General features: G+C 39.4%; 2 protein-coding genes across 13 annotated transcripts in view; one reads left to right on the forward strand and one right to left on the reverse strand.

The window, feature by feature from the left end:
• dctd (dCMP deaminase) overlaps positions 1–16700 on the forward strand; it is a 145349-nt gene that overhangs the window by 79380 nt on the left and 49269 nt on the right. The gene's annotated exons all lie outside the window — the stretch shown is intronic.
• Positions 1–16700, reverse strand: part of LOC127355461 (teneurin-3) — a 361742-nt gene that overhangs the window by 51933 nt on the left and 293109 nt on the right. For all 11 annotated transcript variants that reach the window (XM_051386366.1, XM_051386371.1, XM_051386367.1 and 8 more), the window contains 8 exons: positions 16369–16499; positions 16130–16218; positions 13772–13891; positions 12019–12151; positions 11609–11737; positions 5480–5611; positions 5163–5298; positions 1744–1887 (listed from right to left, as the gene is read on the reverse strand). In XM_051386366.1, the coding sequence (XP_051242326.1) occupies positions 1744–1887; positions 5163–5298; positions 5480–5611; positions 11609–11737; positions 12019–12151; positions 13772–13891; positions 16130–16218; positions 16369–16499 (1014 nt within the window). The remainder of the gene's footprint in view (positions 1–1743; positions 1888–5162; positions 5299–5479; positions 5612–11608; positions 11738–12018; positions 12152–13771; positions 13892–16129; positions 16219–16368; positions 16500–16700) is intronic.

Here is a 16700-nt window from a genome sequence, read left to right on the forward strand (position 1 = left end):
TATAAACAGACACAAATCACACCTGCATTTTAAACACATACACAAACTGAATCGGGTGACAAGGTGTTGAAAGCCCAAGTGGACTGCAGGGAGGGAGGGATGAATAGCAATGTGATGGATGGGGTTACAGATAGAGGACAGCCTGGAAGGGAAGGGAAGGGAAGGAGGAGGAGGAGGAGGGAGGGGGTTTATAAAGTCAAAGTGCCTTTAAAGCTGCAAAATGCATTTTATATGAGCCAGTTCTTGAAAGACAAGGCCTGTCTTTTCTGTCGTCAGATAGGAGACTGCGTAAGCAGCTGTAATGCATCCTTTACAAACCAGCTGATTAGAACACTTTACAAACCTGTATTTAAACCATGAAAGATCTGGATTCATACCGTGAGCAGACAGCACGGTATTCATGTGGAAATACATGCAGCACATTCAGAACAGTCAGTTTAACCTGTCCACACTACTGGCCACTGCAGGCAGCCCAGAACACCCACAGCCTCCCATCACAAATAACCAGCTTCTACTGCTGACCAGTAAGCAGGGACAAAATTATCAGTTAAGCTGCCAGATTCTATCAAAGTGTATATCTCCGAGGCGTCCTGATTGCTCACCTGGTAGAGCTGGCGCCCCATGTACCAAGGCCTTGCTGCATTGGCCATGGGGTCAAGTATGACATGTGACCCTTTGCTGTTTGTCATTCCCTCTCTCTTTCCCTTTTCCTGTCACTCTACCACTGTCATTAATAATTAAAGTTGCAGTAGGTAACTTTTAAAAAATACTTTTGGTCAGATTTGCTCTCCACTGTGACAATAGTAGATGAGACGGATTATCTGTGAAAAATCTGGTTTCTCTGGCTTGTTCTAGCGCTCGTAATGGCATTTACATGAATCCACTGGGCCTGGATGTAAATAACCACAGCTGAGAAAGATATAAAAATGTTTTAGGCTGGAGGCTTGAAAGAAGTTAACTGTTGAGTCTCATTCTCAGAGTCCCAAAGTGTCTATATTTGACACCCTAGGAATGAGATTCACAATCAACATCTTCCTTGGCTCTGATTGGGTGTTACCACATTAACAACTCTTGAAATGTATTTTAAAAGTAGCTTTTTCTTAAATTCATCATTCATTTGGACTGTCAAGATATTGTTTCTAAATTTCAAGCTGGTACGCTATAAACTTAATGAGAGTTATTCAACAAGTGAAATTACATTTTACTGTAAGTTAGAAAAAGCAGAAAAGAGACATCTGATTGCAAATTCAATGAAAGAAAGAGAGTATAAGACAGAAGGAGACACTACAAAAACAAGCCAAGAGAGGAGTGATGACAGGGGAGGAGAAAAAGAGGAGAGACGGATGAGGGTCTCAAATTACTGCGTGAGATGGAGAGAGGGAGAGAGGTAGAGGGAGAGATGAAAAGCACTGGGCAACTAGAACAAATCCAAGAAGCCAACAAGGAAGTCTCTCTCCCTCTCTCTCTCACACACACACACTCCTAAATTCTTTCCTCCGCTGCCTAGACCAAAGTCTTCATTGACAACAATCGTTTTGACAACTGCTGAGGTTAACATACTTTTAAACTGCTATTAACTTTGTCCTCTTATTCTGATACATATAATGCACCAGTTAATGATGTGGGCAGAGAGAGAGAGAGAGAGAGAGACAGAGAGAGTATATATAGTTTCAGTAGCTTGTTTTAGACCATTCAATTTTACGATAAAATTAAACTCTAGTGTGGACATGTCACAGCTCCTACCGTTCTGTAGGTCCAGGATGTGATGTTTATTCAGCGTCCATCCTCCCATATTGGAAGCGTCCAGCTCGTAGCCTTGCAAAATGGCCGTTCTCTTCTCCCAAAGGATGAGATCCAGGCAGGACTCATACTCAAACCCCACCGACACTGTTGGACACACACAGGACGAGGGCAGTTATTGAGCTCTGTCCTTTAACTTGTGCTCCAGTTTGAACCAAAACAAATCAGACAACAGGTTTAGAAACAGCTGTGAAGCACAGTTAACCTCCATCTGTCTGCTTTTATAACATCCACTGACTATTGCTGCTGGTTCACTGAGGGCCATTCTCTGAGCCAACACACACACATTCTTTGTACTACTTGTCAGACCTGTCTGCTTGTTTCCGTAAGGTACAACACTGTAACGTCAAGGGTGGGACACTTGCTTAATCAATACATCATACACACACACACAAACACACACACGCTCGGCCAAGTGCATTTTCTGCTATTCTATTGTGTGAACTGGCAGCCAAAACAGCCGTTGTTGGTTGCTAATTATTAACTGGGTAATTATGAAGCAATATAAAATAAATCCCAAGAGGAAGCAATAAGCTGATCAAGGCGAATAGAGGAAGGGCTGGTGTGTTCTGGTCTAAAGTCAAATCAATCAAATGCTGATTTGAGAAGATAACTGTTCTTTAAACCTCCATGTTTGCTGCTGAGCAGGTAGTGTATAATGCGTTTTTAGAATTTTTTTCTCTAAAAACAGTGAGGAACAGTGAGCTTGAACCAGAACAGTAAAGTTTGTGGCCAGACAGTTAAACAATGGGCTGAAACTGGCTTTGAAGCTCTGTAAAGCTGAGGGAAGCTGCAGATTCAGCTGATGATAAATATATATATATATATATATATATATGAATATATATATATATATATTAATTTTATCTATTTTTTTAAAAGTTGAAACAGTAAGAGTCTTTCTGATCAATTCTGATCAATCTGATCTGATATGTATTTGAAATTAATACATTGTTTTTCCTTTATTTCTTTACTTGTCACATGCAGACACCCGGAACCGCCCTCATCCCTCTGACAGCATGATTATTTATAAGTGTCACCTAATGATTTGCTGTAATTGCTAAAGGTTTGTTTGAGTTAACCTGACATAATGCATGACTTGGTTGGCTGTTTACTGCCAAGGACAGCAGACAGCAGATACTTTGACCTTGACACATCCTGCTGTATCCGTCATAATCATTGTACACCCATTGATTGATGCTGGCTACAAACCCTATCTTAAAGGGGTATGTCTCATAGTCCCTTAAGCGAAATCACACCACTATCAGTGTTCAGAAAGTTGTGAAACTTGTATGACAAGAAAAAGAAAAGTTTAGCATTTTCAATAAGAGAGCATAGTTTTTGAGATCGCTGCTAATCAACAATCATATAAGTCCATTACCGTAAAACTTCTAATAATAGCCCGGGCGTTTGTTTGCTTAAATTACTGAACTCCCCCTGCCTTTATTGGGGACAGGCCTCTATTTGGGACAGGCCTTTAATTCCTTTAGCACAATACTAAACTAAACTAACTGCTGCTTCTCTTGAGTTTTGTTCAGCAAATTTGACAACTAACATGATTATTATGATCGCTTCAGAGGTTTTTTTCCTTCTCTCTTGTTTACCGTGTTACCGGTAAGTCAGAATGAATTAACGTTATACTTTGGTGTTAATATTTTTTGTAAAACTTAGTGAAAGATTGAATTGTGGAGAATCTCTAACTGATCTAATGATGTGCAGCATGTACATACTGACAGAAGTTTAAACATTTATATTTGTGTAGGATTAAAATTACTTAAAACTTGCTCAAGCGTGTGACCCGGTGGGTTTTAAGAGGTTTTATACATCAAGATAATTTCTATAAAATCCAGACCAGGCCTCTATTGGAGCCTGCTTTTATTGGAAGTTTTACAGTATATCCTGAATTCAAAGTCTAAAATTGTCTTAAATCTGCAATTTAGATGGTATTTAACATCTCGATCGCCCTCTGGTGGTTGCAGTATAGGTCATAAAGCCCACTGCCTCTATGTTAAAAGATTGGGACATGGGTCCATCAAATACATTTTTCCTAAAGATGGTCTATGTCATGTTAGGTAGTTCTTATCATGCAGATGTATGTTCAAGTGTTCATTTTTCTGATAACTGGATTGATTATAATTTGTTATTTAAAGCTTTAAAAACGGGGTTTCACATCATGATTGCGGCTGAGCCCAGCTCACAATTAAGTCGGCCAGGTGTATGGGCAGGACTTTGATACTGCGGCACCAACCCTGATTTACTATGCAGACTCTGGCTCCAAATGATGTCACTAGCGCAATATGGCATTCATTTTTGTATAGTGAGAGGGAGTGGAGATGCGATGTACTTCTTTTATGTGTCGATGGGTGCAATGCGAATGTCAATGGAAAGACATAGGTGAGTGCCTCTCTACATTTGTGTCTCAGCTCTGATTTTAACAGTTGCCTGACATGCACTCCAGATATTCTTGTGGTTACACTACCTTATTATAACTTATAAACACCAATTTCAGAAGTGTTACAAAACATAGCAGTAAATCGTCTTTATGTTCAACCCATTAAGCCAGGCTACCATAAGTAATAACTCACTGAGGAGCATGTCTGCTGGACTTGTCCCTCATAAAGGTGTCAGAGGGGTTAGTATGCCCATTATATCCAAGCCATTTCCCTGCCAAAGCCTTTCTGCAAAACCTATTTAAACTTAGCCATGGCTGTCTGCAGCTTTATGTATGTTCAGCACTACAGGACAATCCCTCCTCTCCACAGATATTGTGCACAGACAAGCTTTGACAGTCAGTGCAGACCACCATAAGTTATTTTGTGTTGAATTGGTGACATTTTATGTTTTATCCATTTTATCTGTGTCATACAATTTTACTTCCATCATTAGTATTTCATATGATTTCCAAAGTGTCCAAAAGAAACAGTTGCAGTGAAAAACGGAAAGCTTTCTGGGGCCAAGCTGCTAATAAGCAATAATCATGTTCATCCTAATACTCACCATAACTTATTAAAACAACAAAAACAAACATTGTATTTATTGTTTGGCAGATCAGGGCTGTGTAATCTCTGGTTGACACTGCATTATCATCCTTAAGAACCTTTAGATTTTGCACAAATATGAGCACATGAACAGAGGGGGAAATAAAACATATCAGGATATTAAGTGTTACCGTACTTACATATCCTGATACACTTTATTTCCCACTCTGTTCATGTGCTTCATTGCTTCTTGGAGACAGGTAGCATTAAATTATGACAACACACACAACCATTGCTCAGAAGGAATGCAGATATGAAGGTAGCTATATTACATCTTTTCATATAAAAAACAGCTTTTAGATTTGATATTAGCAGCAAACTCACCAACTGCTTCAGATAGACCATAGACGCGTTGGCCATAGGCATCTGTCTTGTCCCAGATAAAGGTGTAGGATAGATTTGGTTGGGCAGGGAACCATTTCTGGAAAAGGCGACCCACCACTGCCACCATCAGGTGAACCTGGAACCAGCACCAGACATAAAGGTCACTAAATGCTAGCTTAGGGTAGGGTTCAACTGGCGCTGGTGGCTTAGTTGACTGTGAAACTGTTAATCGTTGGCATTCTGTGCTGATATGCAGTATCATATCATAATGGCTTTGAGGAAACTTCAATGATGTTATATCATATTACATATCTCACCTTCATCAGGTTGAAAGGTATTGAAGACTGTGTCATGGTGACTTTGAGGACCGGTTTATATCCTGCAGCTCTGGAGCTCAGGTAGATCAGGTTTAGATCACTGCCTGGTATTGAGGTTTCTTCTTGTAAAACCTGCAGAGGTATAAAATAACAGAAAACACAATTTTGCTGCCCTGATTGGTATCTGAAGCATCATATTCATAGGGGATGGACTGTTAATTGGCATGCAGCTTCATAGAGGCACTAGCTGTTTGCAGTGAGAATGCTTGGAGGAGAGAAAAACAAGCATCAAACTACTTTCTGACTCAATGAAAGTGAGCTGGGTGATATGGTTAGAATATATAACATAACACTATAACAGCATTTGATGAAATGGCTTTACAAAATGATTTGTATAGTCAGAACAATAACTTAAATTCCCCCCAAATACCCACTTACAATACAAGTAAATCTTAGTCAAGATAATCAGGATGATGTGGCAAAATTAAAAAAAGATTCATTTTACAGGGCAATAAAAAAGTTTTTGAGGCTTTTTGCCATTAATTGATTGGACAGCTAAAAGGGGATGACACACAGAAAAGGGCCACGGGTCGGACTCAAATGTTCTTTAAATGTGTGTGTGTGTGTGTGTGTGTGTGTGTGTGTCTATCCTAACCCTAGCCTTATGCTGTATATAAAGTAATAAAAAACTTCCTTGTGTCCTAGTCACAGCTGATGGAGAACATGGTACACCAGTTGGTAAAGGAGTCTGGCTGGACTTCAAACACTCTCTCAAGTAATGTCTCCAAACCTGAGGGGGTTCTTATGCGTCCAGCAAAATAAACTGAGTCCATGTTACCAAGGTGCTCTTGCATGGCACGCCTAAGAACTGCTCACACACAGACACACACAGACACACAGAGCACAAAACCACGCACAGCATATTGACACCTCCTTGACCTTTTGATACCCATGGTAAGACATCGTCTTTTGGTTTCAAATCAAAAGTTTGCTCAGTGTTCGCTGTCAAGAGAGAAATAAAATGACTGGAGTGATTCCTGTGAGATAATATGCATATTAGCTATGAATGCATGTTTTTATGTATGACAGTGTTGGCATGTGTCCTTGTGTTGAACCTGAACAAGGTGAGCCAGACTAAATCGCTGCTCTGTCAGTAGGCAGCCACGTGGAGTAGAGGACACACAACATGTGTCAACAGTGGGAAGCAAAGAGTTGTAAGAGGAATGTGAGGGCAGCAGCATGGCAGCAGACTGGCAAAGTCACTAAGAGAACAAGCAAGACATTTCATCTCCAAGGATGACAGACAGTCTGGAGGAAAAGAAACTTAAAGGAAAATTCTGTTTGGTTTTTACATTTTTTAAATTATTTTCGTAGGCCATCATTTCTTTCAGTTATGATAACAGCTTACTGACCGAATGAATTGCTAGCATTGCTACTATGAAGTGTGACAGGGCAAGAAAAACAACAAGCCGGTTTTATCAAGATTATCTACATCACTTTATTTCGAGATAAACCCAAAAGTGAGTGCACCCAAAATGCGGTATGGGAACATCGCATTCACACCTAAGGCAAGCACAGTAGGTCAAAGTTAAACCAGTCTGTGAATTGTGATTACCCAAACCGAGGCAGGTTGGGTAGTATTTTTTACTTTTCACCATCCTCTTCTCTTATGCTTATAGAAGTTATATCTCTTCTACGTGGAGATTGTTCTTACGATGTAATATTCCAGGTGATATGGTTGCCTACCACAAAGCAAATCAGATCTGGTGAATAACTGGCCTATAGTTGTGATGTCGTGGAAATTCTTCCCAAAATTGAGAGTTGCTAGTTCTCTGAAGAACTTTCAAGTCGGTGTGATAATCAAGACACTTTATTACATGCAGCATGCAGAGAAGACCACATCATGAGTATTCTCTCTCGACTTCCAGAATACTCTCCCTTACATACCCCTCGGTACATCATTTAAACAGGAACACATCTGTTGTCCTATTTACATTACTAATGTAACTTCCACATGATGGGTTTGAGGTTTCTTACACAAATGGCCCTGTGATCTGACCCTATGACTGTGACCAAATGCTTAACAGTCATCCCCTTACCATAAAATACACAACCCCCCTAAACACTCTATATACATTTACTACCCATCTAACACTTTCATCCCCCATATTCCCCCCTTTTGACACGTGTCAACATAAAACACTATCCCATTTGAGAACACCTTAATTAAAACTACTTAATGAATGACTAATGAAATACAAATTAATGTGGAAAACATTCTTGAGAATCAAATACCAAAAAGAAAACACAAAAAAATAAAAACAAAACAAAGACTTGCCACCACTCTAACTATACCAATACCTAGTCTACGTCAGTTTCACTATTAATATTATCTGCATCATCTGGAATGATTGTAACACATGCTTCACCTGTTACATTCAGAGTCACACAGAGACCACATGTTTTTGCTAAAATATAATCAAGGGCCATTTCATGTTTAAGTAGACTTAATCTAAGGGATTTATCATTTGCAGCCAAATACTGTAAAATGTTATAGTTTCATTTGCAAAAGCAGAAACCCTCCAATGGTATGATGCAAGGCTGGGAAACTGTACCATTTCTTGTTTGTGAACATGGCTATTTGCTAAAGGTTGTCCAAAAGTCATAGGAAGTAATGCGAGGTTAGTAATTGTGAGATTTACAAAATAACAACAACCAGACCATCCTGGAGGTAAGAATAGAAATGCCTTATTACCACAAAGCCAATAAAAATTTCCAATAGGTGGTATGCCTTTATATGCACGAGCTTTAAGATGATTATTAATTAACACAGGCTCCCCATTTTGAAATGTGATATTAGTAAGGTTAGACCCAGGTGGGTTTAGACTAGCAATAGGGTTTGCACATCGTGACACTCCCATAAACTTCTACCTTAAAATAACAGCTTCAAAATCATGTTGATGTCACACTGAGTTCTAATAAGGTGAGCAGGCGTACGTGGCACAAAGTGAGAATGACAGAGCTGTCATTCTCACTTTGTGCCACGTACGCCTGTTCTAACCCTATGTAACTTTTAGTTTCGGTTTGGAACAAGAGCGCAACGTTTGGTCAGTGCTTTTGGTGAAACTTGTTTGATGTTTTCTGTTTTTTCCTCTGATGTCCTCCGGCTGTTCCGCCTAAACTCTCAGTGACTCAGCTCTCAGTCCTGATGGACAGTGAAGTAGGGATGCACAATGACTCCATATATTATCGAAATCGCAATATGGACAAGTGCAACATGCAAATTGCAGAAGCTGCAATTTGTTTGATAAAGGTAAAATGTGTGACAAACAGCATTATAATGAAGGTCTGCATACAAATCTTGTTCTCCAGATTTTAGTTTGTTTGGTACACAGTACACTACTCCGTCTAGGGATTTAAGGTATTTGCTCATCACGTCCCAATATGTCTATGTAAGCATATCTGCGGGGAATGATGAGATCAGAGCCTAGACTCCAAATCTAAATATGCTATACTGTTGTAATAAACATTTCAAACATAAGTTGTCTGACTGAACTGAAGTAAAATGTAGCTGCTGTTAACTAGTTAGCTGAGCTGTACCGCCCTGAATGCCAGAGAGGCACATTTCACTTTATTATGTAGATTGTGACAGTATAGAGAGAGGGGAAAGGCGGGAAGTCAGAGAGGGGATGGCATGCAGCAAAGGGCCCATGGCTGGATTCAAACCTGGGCCGCTGCAGTAGGGACTTCACACTTGGTTTAAGATAAAAGTAAAATAATTTCCAATGTCTCAACTGTGTACAAAAGGGCCAGAAGTTGAGAAGACAAGGAAGACCTTTGATGAAGAGGCGGACTCCAAGAAAAAGGAGATGAGGAAGAAATGTACAAGAATACAGAAAAAAAAGCACCTCAGGGAAATGATCCATTTGGACTGTTCTGGTGTTATATTTTTCAACTGCACTATTGCCTTTTCATTAGCCAGGCATTTAGTGTTCATTACAGATCCATTACATCCCCTTTAAGACTGCCCTTTTCACTGCCCTCCTCTCTAATGGACTCAGCTCCACCAAAAGCTAAGTAGCGGCTTTCCATTCCCTTGCTTTTGATCTGCACTCTCACTCTAACATACACACACACTTACCTCAGACACACGCCTTACACACATATCACACGCTTTCCTTCGTGCACAAACTCTTTCCCTTTATTGCAGATAGACAGGCACATGCACACACGCTTGTTGAATAAAAAATAATTACGGGGCACTGGTTCAGGGTTGTAAAAATACAAAAACAGACATGGAGTTCTGTCATCTGTTTCATTTCCTCTGTAGACTGATTAATGCAATGTGACAATAAAGAACCAGAAAAAACACACACACACCTGCTTCTCTTTGTATTCCACTCTCTCAATTTCTCTCTGTCGCATTGACACTACCTCTTTCTTCCTCTCTTTCTTTCCCTTTCTCTTACACATAACACACACATACACACACCACACAAAGATAACACGGTGTAATGTGTACGCAATTACAACATTCCTCCATGATGAGCCTCAGTTTCCTGCAAAGAGAGACGTTTTATTAGGCTTATGGGCAATCAGTGGCAGGACACAGGGTGGGGCGCTATGTGTGCATGTGTGTCTGTGTGTGTGTTTGTGTAGATACTACTAGTTTCCTATAAAAACAACCACTCCAGAGCCACAATTCCTCAGCTGTGGTAAGTATGTGTGCATGTATCTTATTAATATGTGTGAGTGAGTGTGTGTGATTCCTGTCTGTTTGTCCAGCAACAAAACTAAAATGTGTGAGTGTTCAGTAGTTTCTATGACAGACTTCATAAGCTTCCATCAGTGGTGTTGATAGTGCTAATGTAAGTGTTAAACTGTGTGATAAAGACAGAAAACAACTAATTTTCTCAGAATTTTCTTTGGTACAGCACCGTCTAGATGTTTCAAACAGAAGTGAAGCACAACGGCATTTTACTCAATACACATCATTGTGCCAATTGCAGCTTTCATAATTAAATGAAAATCATACAGTGTATGAAAACAATTATTGTCATTAAATTCTTTGACATATATATATTTATACACGTGCACACACACATAGACACATACACACACTAAATATATATATAATACATTTGTATTGTTGATAATCTTTATACAATTAATTATTTCTGCATTTTTCAAATCCAGATGAAAACTAACTTAAAAGCCTAATTAAAAAAAATATGTAATGATTATTTTCATTATCTATTAATTGGCTGATTATTTTCTCGATTTTGTCTCTATACAGTCATGTCAGAACATTTTTTTAAATCCAGTATCACTGAGTCCATGTTGCCGTTTTCAACAGATGAAAACACAAAGAAAATAGTCACATTTAAGCTCTTTAAAAACTACAGCTGTTGCAGATATCTATTTATTTATTATTATTCCCTTTGAAGGGCTGTGGCTCACAATCAGCTTTTCCCTAGTTTTCTTGTAACAGCATTTTCTACAGGCATGGCCATTGCGAAAAGGTGCAGTTTGCAGTAAATTGCATGGAATTGTGTATTATCAATCTTGGATGTATATGGACATAAAATGCAGCTAGGAACCAATCTTATTTTTTCAGGGAAAATCTGTGAAAGCTGAATTGATAAGGCTTAGATATAAAAGGGATTAAAAAAATGTAGTCAGCGAATACTAAGTGATGACTGAATAAAAGCTACTGGTGTTCTACATAGGCTTTTGACTGAACTTAGTTGGTGTTTACATGGTTTCAGAATTATGTTCTACTGAGAACTATACTGTTTTTGACTGGTAGGTATTTTTAATTGGAACCCTAAGGTCTTTTGTTTCTCTCTTTATATACAGAGTCACTACATATGATATTTTCAGATTACGTTAGGCTACTCGGAAATTCCATCAACTTGCATGTGAGTTGTGTGTATACATACATATGTGTTACCATTCTATAGTTTTGTTAAAAACTATAAAAGTTTAAGTTGAGTTTTTACATATACTTTCTGATAACTTTAAATGTCCATGACAAAATTATTCATGACCACACACTGACAGGCCCAGGGCTAAATACTGGCTGTGAAAATTGGTCTAGTTACCAAAAATCCCTCCTCTGTTTATTACCTGTGTTTCAGGTATGATAGGGCCATCCTCAGGTGAACTTCGGTAAAACGTAGACAGAGGAGAAGCAACAATGACAGGACTGGGTCTGATGAAACCACTCAGGTCACAGCTAGGAATGTCATTCTCCTCCTGAAACAGCCGGACATAACATGTGCCAGTTAGTCACTGATGCATCAATTCATTGACTGTGAAACAATGACTTCATTAGTCACTTATTTAGTCAGCCAGTGAGTCAGTGTCATTCAGATAGTGTATATATCATAAAAAAACATTTGACCACCGCTAGGAATGTCATTTTGCTCCAAATCGTAATTAAATAATTATATCAGTAACAAATTCAATAACTGCTTGATCAGTCACCAGAGGAACCTAACAAAAAGTCAAATATGAAAGCTGAGCTAAGTGCTCACCTTCTTCATGACCAGTGTGTCCATCACATAGAAGACGTTCCATGGCACCCACACAGTTCTGTATTGAGTGAGGAATGGAGCACGCTCAAAACTCAGTGTTAGGGATGCCCCACCATTGGCCAGGAGATCAAACCTGCAAAAAGCAAAAGAATAAACTTGTACTGAAAGTGCTAGGAAAAACTGCTGTCAGCTGAAGAACAGTATAAATATCCAAATATATTGGGATATACAAATTTGCTTGATTAAAACTTTCCTGAGTGAGTTGTTTTAATACTAAAACTCTTGAAGCACATAACAGGGGATTTGCCTCAACAGCTGTACAGTGAATGGGCTCTTAAATGCTGAACTTTGAAGGTGTAATTGGCTCATTTAAAGTGTGTTTGTGCCTCTCTCCTTTACAAGCCTTTCCCAAGGAGTGTGTATAGTGTGGGTGCATATCATTATATATCAATATATTCCTGGGCATGCGTTTGTATGCCTTTGGTTCTCTGTGTTCCCGTGTATGTGTGTGGACTGGAGTGTGTCTTATGAGCTGATTGATGCCTCCTTGTGAATCCAATGCATTTTTAAAAGAGTCTTACACTTCTACTCCTACACACATTCACACCTTTTCAGCTGATGTTCTTGAGATTTAAGATAGAGCCTGGAGTGGATGGGGGGGCAGAGCAGAGCATAGACGTGATTAAAGTGTTTTCCCTTTGTTTTGCTGAACTGGCTTTTAATCAAGTGTTTTATGTGTTTTATGCAATGTGTTAAGTGCTATAAGGTCAGCTAGACGGAAAGGTTGAGAAGGAGGTCCCAGACACTGAGGGATGGGGGCAGGACTGTAAAGCCTGGCAGGCCCTAACCATAACCTGGCATGCCAGCAGTGGGTGTATGACTCAGTCACTAAGCCCCTGGACTGAGTCAGAGGGTCTTTTCAGCCACTGCACTCACAACTGAGCAGGCCGATCTGCTCCTGCCAGTCAGGGGAGGGACTAGAAAGGTGTCCCAAACAGAGCCTGGCTCAAACTGTCCTGTCTGGACCACCGCATCCAGAGGGACCACCATCACTTGGTCAGAAACTAAAGCGAAAACTGTACGGACCCTCATGGACAACCAATCCAGTGATTGACCTGCAAGGCGAACTGGCATCATTGTCACAGAGCTAAGGAGATTCCGGATCAATATTCCCTGATTCTCTGAAACCTCAACCTGTGATCAAAAAAATCTACATTTGGTAGTGTGTGTATAATGTCTGTGGGTTCTGGGTATAGTCTGTGGAACCAGAGAAATTGCACTGAAGAGGAAAACAAACACTCACTGACCTGATATAAACAGTGCACCAAGGAATACAGTGGTGCAGAGTTGGTTTAAGGTCTGTCTCAATTCAGCTAATGCCAAGCGGCAACCTCCATGGCTGGCAAATTAAGGCCACACAGAAATCAAAATTGCAGTTTCTCTAATGGCCACTTGAGGCTGGCTACAGATGTGAGTCAACCTCCATAATGAGGACACTGTAGGGGGAAATGAGGACACTGTAGGGTATGGTATGTTTGGTTTAAAACAGTGCAAAGAATGACAGTGGCCTGGAAGCTTTGGATACACAATCTGTCTCCAGTTCTACATGATCAGGTGCCCTGTTAGTATTTGGCAGCTCTATCTTCAATTGATTCTATGGAAGTGTCAGGTGAAACAATTTTGGTGGAGGATGCAAGGTACGTAGAAAACAGAAGGTTACAAATATTGTGTAAAAATATAAATGAATACACACATGCCATCCTTGCGTGTTACGGTGTATCCATGTTCAGGATAGTGGACAAACGTCACGTTGACTCCAATCAGAGGTGTTCCGTCGGCTGTCAACACCTGACCACGAATTACTGACACCAAGCTGGAGAGAGAGAAACAGAGAGAGCTTATATTTATTAAAGCTGAACGATGCAACATTTACAAAAGAATTTACCTGATATTTCACTGTAGTAATTAAACTAATTGAGTTATCAAGGATAGAAAATACCCCCTGGTGTCATTCACACAGTCCCTATGGTTGGGCAAACCAGTCCTGGAAAACACACCATTCCTCACTCCTTGTGAGGGGAATGAACTGATCCATGGTCAAATGTCAGTGACCATAGCATATATATTTTTGTTTTTGTTCCCATTATGTGTTGAAATCAGTCCTCACTTATAGCAGAATAGCTTTGGATCTAACCAGTTAAAAAAAGTCAAATTACTCAGTATGCCCATGAGGAAGAGAGATTCTGAGAAACAGTATTTAGATGATCGATCATCGAACTCTGACACATCACAGAAATGAAAGCAGAGACTAATGACACAAACTGAGGCACATTTTGCGGATACTAACTTACCTTTTACCAGTTATTCTGAATAATTCTTCCACTGCTGTTGTATTATTGATTAAGCCACACAGGATCACACCTGTTTGTGATTCATTTTTTTGAGCTGTCTCACATTAGAACAGGTGCTTCTTCCTGCAGTTTCAGTGTTAAACCTTCCAATGGCTTATTAAAATCTTTTCCTCTGAATAAATTGCCAGAGCTAATAGCTAATTGTGCACTCGGAGCTAGGAATCCTTCTTGGGATCTTTTCATTATTTTTGTGATTAATGAAGTTCATGGCACAAAAACAACTTCACAAGTTGATCTCTTTATATGATGTCAATCATTCCAGTTTGTTTTCTACCAGATCCCACTGATCACGTCCATCGGAAACTTGTCCTAGATGTGTACTGTGAATGTTTACTTCTGCATGTGTGCAAACGCTGTTTGCCACTTTGTAAGTTTGTCTCCCTCCATAAGTATGATGTTTGTCTAAGTTTTCCTTGTTAGTTCAAGGGGAAATTAAAATATAATTTCTTTGTCTTTTAAAGTGTAAAAGTGCCATTTAAAACACCCTTCAACCACCCACACACAAATCCTCACACACCCACACACAAACACACACTCATACTGTTTTGAGGTCTAATAAAACATTTCTGTTATAAGGTTGCAGGGCCATTCCATTATGGAAATACAGGACATTTTTATTACAGGACTGTGGCCCTCTGCTCTTATAAAACATTCAAGCTAGAATAAAAAAATGTGACAAAAGCAGAAAAATGGCTGAACAGAATTGCCGTCATGTTTCAGTTTTCCTTTCACTGTATATTTTGAAGACTGCCACCCTCTCTTTCTCTCTTATCATATTTAATGAATAATATATCTGAGGCAGATGTGGGCAGAAATGGCTTTTGGCCATGAAAAATGGCAGGCTTTAAGTCTCTATATTGTGTGTCACTTTTTTTGTTGTATTCAGACTGAAAACAAACCTGCAACTGCTCGTATTATGGCAAATAAAAGTAGGTTAAGCTATGACCTGCAGGCAGCATTATGAGTCAAGCAATCAAAGAAAACGAAGAAAAGACCCAAATGATCCATGATCCCACTAAGAAGAAAAACAACAGTGTTTGAATAAGAACAACAGGAAGTAACTTTACCCCTTCTTTAAAGAGCTGTGCAGGCGCCCTGGCTAGTAAAGGTGATTGTTTCCCTCTATGACTGTGGAAAGCCTTTCTATCCAGCACAAAACAGAAGCCTGAAACGGTTTCATACTTACATGATAGAAACACTATTTACATGATAGAAAATTAAGTATATCTTATCTTAATTATCTTAATTATTAATTATCTCTTAATATCGTAATTTTAGCCATGATGCCCAATGGTTCTGATTACATTCCACTCACCATCTTAATCACTCAGTAACTGAAGTTGCATTAAAACCCCTAGTTTAACTTAGTTACCCCTACAAATGTCACATCATCATGATTTTAATAATTGTTTAAGTAAAAATGAACATTGTGATGAAAAATGGTTATTTCCACTAATCATGAATCATATCGCAGTCCTAGTAAAAATAATCACAATTTGATTTTATTTACCACATCGTGCAGTCCTAGTCAAAACCAAACTAACTACAACAAACCTGTGCTTTCATCTTCAAACACACAGTGTGAAATGCATAATTAAACTGTGTATTTGTTAACAGCTCGTCTGACCACACATGTTGCTCTATGCCCCGAATTCATTGATGAAAAAAAGAAAAGAAAAAACAGACAGAGACATGATTACCTTTTATTGAACGGACTGTCTCCAGTGATGACGTGAGTGGATTCAGGACCAACTAAGAAGTGAATGCGCTGGTAGAAAGACCTGGCAGCCTAAGGAAAATAAAATAGAAAATAAATAGATAGAAAGATGCTCTCATGTCAGCCCTCTCTTTTTGCTACACTGAAAGTAAATTTTTCAAGGGATTTGTACCAGGACATAACATTCTTATTTGGACTTCATTTCTGATTTAAGCTCCTTACTTGCTGAGGGGCCAATGAGGATGGAGACTGGCTGAGCACCTCCCCTGGGTCAGGTGACCCTTTGCAGTATAACTGGTTCTGACAGGAGGGCTGCAGACAGCAGTCTGGGTCCATACAGTCAGCCAGGCCATCTGAAACACACACAAAAATCATTATGGTCAGAAACCAAAAAAGGAGGGATTGCAACCTGAAACGGAAGGCTGAAGTGTGGGAAGATGTCAGATGGAAGATGAAAAAGCTATAGGTGGATGAAAGAGGGGTTGAAGAATAAAAATAGGATGAGGATGGATGAAGGAATGAGGAGGCAACTAAGGGATTAAGAAGCAATGAGG

This window comes from Dicentrarchus labrax, unplaced genomic scaffold (genome assembly GCF_905237075.1).
Source record: "Dicentrarchus labrax unplaced genomic scaffold, dlabrax2021, whole genome shotgun sequence".
In the NCBI taxonomy this organism is placed as follows: Eukaryota; Metazoa; Chordata; class Actinopteri; family Moronidae; genus Dicentrarchus; species Dicentrarchus labrax.